Source organism: Penaeus chinensis, chromosome 18, assembly GCF_019202785.1.
Source record: "Penaeus chinensis breed Huanghai No. 1 chromosome 18, ASM1920278v2, whole genome shotgun sequence".
NCBI lineage: Eukaryota > Metazoa > Arthropoda > Malacostraca > Decapoda > Penaeidae > Penaeus > Penaeus chinensis.
Window position 1 is genome coordinate 24,818,666 of NC_061836.1, and position 5,257 is coordinate 24,823,922.

The 5,257-nt window shown below is 37.5% G+C and overlaps 1 protein-coding gene across 1 annotated transcript in view; it reads right to left on the bottom strand.

The window, feature by feature from the left end:
- Positions 1-543: 543 nt before the first annotated feature.
- LOC125034500 (3-oxoacyl-[acyl-carrier-protein] reductase FabG-like) overlaps positions 544-5,257 on the bottom strand; it is a 17,134-nt gene continuing 12,420 nt past the window's right edge. The window contains exons 5-6 of the mRNA XM_047626320.1: positions 1,257-1,427; positions 544-863 (exon numbers count right to left, since the gene is read on the bottom strand). Coding sequence (XP_047482276.1) covers positions 705-863; positions 1,257-1,427 — 330 coding nt within the window. The 3' untranslated portion in view covers positions 544-704. The remainder of the gene's footprint in view (positions 864-1,256; positions 1,428-5,257) is intronic.

Below are 5,257 nucleotides of genomic sequence, written 5' to 3' on the forward strand. Positions count from 1 at the left end.
AGTTATTTAAATAATTACATTTTTATTTATTTTTTTCTTTTCCGTAATTTATTTTTTGGAAGCTAACAACCATGTTAAAAAAGGTTAACAGATTGCTCTATCAGGTTATGGTCACTGAAAATGTAGTATAACATTTTGTTGTACTCATATTTTTCTATAATAAAATTCTGAATAGTATAAAAGTTTCATTTAAATGTGTTCAACTTTACAGGGGAGTAAACATGATATTTCATATCACCATCTTTATTAAGACAAGAAAAAGAAAAATGCATATATGGTAATATAGGCCTAGTATTCTTTATTTCCCGTATTTGAATCAGTAAATGTAAAAATTACTTAAATATCACACACACATTAGTGTCATATCTAAATATATAGCCATTTACTTTTATATTACCTTAACTGATACTTGTTTACTTTTTCTTTCTCTTTTTAATGGGGACAGGGTGAGGGAATAAGGATTACATAGATTTAGTCAAAAGCATTATTTGCACACAGTTGGTTTACCATGATTTGATTCAGGAAGGTTAAGAAAATCACAAATTAAAATGTAGTTACAGATTTTGTTTAATATGAAATGTAAAAATCTCAATCAAAACATTAATAATTGGAGTAAACAAGGTTCACTTGAAAACAATGCCAATGATGGGAAGGGGATACCACATTAATGCTAAGTATACAATATCTTTATGAAGGCAACATCATTATCGTGGGCACATTATAGACCTCCCACCGTCAACAGGCAAGGTAACACCTGTGATAAAAGAAGCATTGTCTGAAGCCAAAAACACCACAGCTCTGGATACCTCTTCCACCTCTCCAACTCGACCCATAGCATGAGTTATCTTTCCATGTTCCAGAAACTGTAAGTAAAGAATTAAAAGGGCATTAGAAATTAAATTTAACCCTACAATGACAGGACAAGAAATTTCTGGGTATCACTCATTCCAGTGACTTCTGGCAATTCCTGTTCCACTCGCTCTAGCAAGTCGTGATGCCTAAAGCCATACCCATCATGAAGAGTTGTTTTTTCATGATGGCTATAGGTGTCCCCAGCTATAAGAGGTTAAACTTAAGCCTGTAAAGCTTTTATGGACTATCCAAATTTTCAGATGTTTCAGGTGATGTCTTGAAAAAGGTTTATGTTGAAAACTTTTTTTTTTTACTGAAAACAGGCAAGCATAAAAATTCATATTGATAAATGCATTCAATCTGATAAATTATATCTGATTTTGAATTATAGAATATAAATATACCTTTTTATAATCCTCTTCACTCATGCCACCTCTCTTGTGTACTTCGGTTACTATAACTCCAGGATTGACAGCATTAACACGAACACCACGCTCTGCAACTTCAAGTGCTACAGAACGGGTTAACTGGTCCACAGCTGCCTTGCTCATGTTGTAAGCTACTACTCCAGGAAACTGTAAAAATAAAAGGCTCTGTAAGTCCTTAACATTCAGTCATACACATGACTGATAGGAAAATGCACTGAAAATGGCAGATTTGCCCTTGCTGAATTCTGGCAAACATGAAGATAGTGCTAAAGAAAATAAATGCCAGTTACTCTTGAAAGACAAAATGTAAAGCCAATGGCATCAGGAACTAGTTGGAGCACACTTACCTAATCCCAGTGTAAGGCCCAATCCACATAATGCCCCCATCCCTTGCTCATTACTGTGTGTGTGTGTGGGGGGGGGGGGGGGGTCACCCATGCCATGGACTTCAGTTCAGACCTCAACTAATTTTGCATGTTCTCCTCTTCCTTTCCTTTTCCTTTTCTTCATCCCCTTGTTCTGTCCACTTATCCAAATCATTAAACTCATTTTTGTTGTTTTCACCACAATACTTTATAATGTACCCTACTTCCTTATAACCTTTACCTACTATACTATACTGCATCAGCTCCCTCTCTCTACCCTTTTTACTACCATACTACCTCTGGTACTATTCAACTTGTAACTTTACCCTAATCATTAACTCTTTCCTAACCTTTTTCATTCTCTACCTTACCATACCACCATATGACCTTTGATGTCATATAGTACTTCCTTACCTGGGGGTTTGCCCCCAAGCCTCATGCTATCACTATATTTTGAATACACTGCCAATGACCTTAGATGTTGATGCAGCAGAAAATTTTCAATAAATCAAATCAAATCCGCATGATAGGCAAAACCATCACCAAAACCTAATAGATAGTGGGAATGAAGCCTTTTCTCAAAAGGCTCACATCTAGTAATGAAACATGCTCTTTGAACTAGCTGTGGATCCCGGGCATCTAGATGTACCTGCAGCTTCTCAATCTATAATTTCTTTGCCTGTTCCAGACAGATTATAATTTGGTTACTATTACCATTAAGGTCCTTAATCAAGGCTGCCTACAGGAGATGAAAATAGAGGTGTAGAGACAATACTTCCCCTCACCCCATTGTTTTAATTCCAGACAAGCCATTTACTGCTGTCAATAAAAGCGCTGGAAAAAAAAAAAAAAAAAAAAAAAAGGATAAGCAAAGAACTAACAGCATCAGAGTCTCAAATCCCACAACCACAGCACAAAGTAAGAGCAATCACCTGAGATTCTGTCCACACTCATTGCCATGTGTTGCTGGTTTATGGGTGCCAGAACATCGAAGCAGATGTGAAATTATCATTTCTCATGAGATTGAATCCCAGTATTTCTATGTGTGCACTTACTGAATTTTATGAATTAAGTGATGTTTACATGCATGTTTTTTGTGGACACAAACATTGTATGAACTTCATTAATCAATATTATAAAAAGCAGTACAAAACACTTCACTGAGAGACACTGTGGTTGTTAATACCAAGTTCAATTTCATCGTGCAAGAAGAAATTCAAAATAAATAAATAAATGAACACCTTTCTTACAACATGGCTGGTAGGTCAGCCATAAACAAGTTCACTTATCCATCTGCACAAAGCTTCTATGAACTAAACTAGTTCAACATTTCTGAAGTACAGGATATTTTCTACTCTCAACTTTTGGCAACAACATTGTTATGGTGCCCCATTAACCCTTACAATCCAGATGATGTGACCCTCACGTCATGGAAAAATTTGGTTTGAGGAACGGGTGATATGAACATGCCATCATGGGAAAATCTGGCTGTGGGCCAGGGTGATGTGAACTTGCTGTCATGAGCATTTCAGCTAAAGGCCAGGGTGACTGGATAGACTCGCCATGAGTGCACAAACTTCTTGGAGGATGATTAGACTCTTGTTATTTAGAGAGGGGCTTGGCTTTTGCATTATTTCCATGAATAAACAAGTGTGAATGTAGTGTACTTGAGTCGTGACTGGAGGACCACTGGCTCCAGGGACACATTTCCATGCTCAGTATCCTATTCCTGGCTGCCATGACCAACAGTGTAGGTTGTATTACATACAATTGATTAATACAAAAAAAGTTACTTGCTTATTAATAATGAGTTATGGACTACCTAGAGATTGTGCTAGGAAAACAGTCTATTATCAACTTTATATCATATGGATAAAGCAAATCAAATGACAAATATGGACATTAGAAAATGGCAAAAAAGCTAAAAATGCTTATGCATAAAAAGAGATAACATTGCAAAGGGGAGGCCCACCCTCCATGCCATGTAGCCATCAGGGCAGCTGCACACATAAGACTAATGCCTGCATTTTCGGCCATGTGATTGCCATGAAGCAACCAGATCCAGTAGGTTAACAGAGTACCTGAAGGTCAAGCTCTCTGAGGAAAATATGCTGACAACTATATTTTAAGAAATGTGCAGGACGAAAGCTCCCATATGAACACCAATATACTCAATACATCCACTTATCTTTTATAAATGCATATTGACACTATAAATTGTGTTGTGAATAAGAGATATCAAGATATAACTAGCGTCAATCAAAAAAGTACAATTCTATATTCCCATCAATTGTAATGTACCAGCTTAACAAATGACTATAGTATTCCTCGGAAAATGGCACAGCATCAAAAATACACTGATGTGCAATAGCAGTGCAAAGAAAGACAAGGAATTTTGATACCACACAAGAGTGTTCATGTGGGCATGACTTAGAAACCATGCCTGAGAGAGTTGCCACTCAAGCAAGCCTAATGGCAGGATTTTAGTCCACATTTGAGCCAGGCCACAGGGCACCCGGATACAAGAAGTTATAATTAACCCCTTGGTGACGGGTGTAGAAAACTAAAAAAAAAAAACTGGCGATCAATGGTAACACACTGACTTAGAGCGCGGGAGTTCTGTACATCAAGCCGAATCACCGCCTTGTAGCGCTTTGACGCTTTTCGAGCGGTTTGCTATGACGTCCAGAGACGTGACCCTTCGGGAAGGGGTTAAACAGACAGACAAACAAACACAGAAAGGCAGGGGGATGCAATTGCCAAGTATATGAAATGACAAATAGATTTACCAATTTATAGAGGAAAATCATGGCAGAACCTAGAAAAAGATGTGAATAAGTACATGTAAAAACATTATCAAATAAACTATATTTTCTTTGACTATATACAAATATATACACATGCTATGGCTAAACCAAGTACATACCCATCATATTACAGAAAAATAATGGGCCAATGAAAGTATATATATGAACCCTTATTCAACTGACTTATCCAAACATACCCCCCAATGCCTTGCTTGTTGTTGTGGGGGAGCTTAGGAGATGGTGACTGTAGGGGATTGCTCTTGCCTTGGACCTCTGCATGGTCTTTTCTTCTCCTCCTTTCCTTTTCCTTTTTTTCATCCCCTTATTCTGTCCACTTATCCAAATTTTTGCCGTTTTTCCCACAATACCTTAACATAATGCTCCTACTCCCTTCTATCAATTTTTACCATATACTATACCCCATCAGCTCTCTCTCTCTACCCTGCTCCTACTCCCTTCTATCAATTTTTACCATATACTATACCCCATCAGCTCTCTCTCTCTACCCTTTTCACTCCCATACTACCCACTAGTACTATTCAACCTGTAACTTTATTCTAATTCCTAACCCCTTTCGTTACTCCACCTTACCATATGACCTTTGATGTCAAATAGCACTTCCTTACTTGGGGGTTTTGCCCCCCAAGCTTCATGCTATTTTGAATACACCGCTAATTACCTTAGATGTTGATGCAGCAGAAATTTTTTAATAAATAAGATAAAATCCACATGATGGGCAAAACCATCACCACATCCTAATAGGTAGTGGGAATGAAGCCATTTCTCAAAAGGCTCACATCTAGTA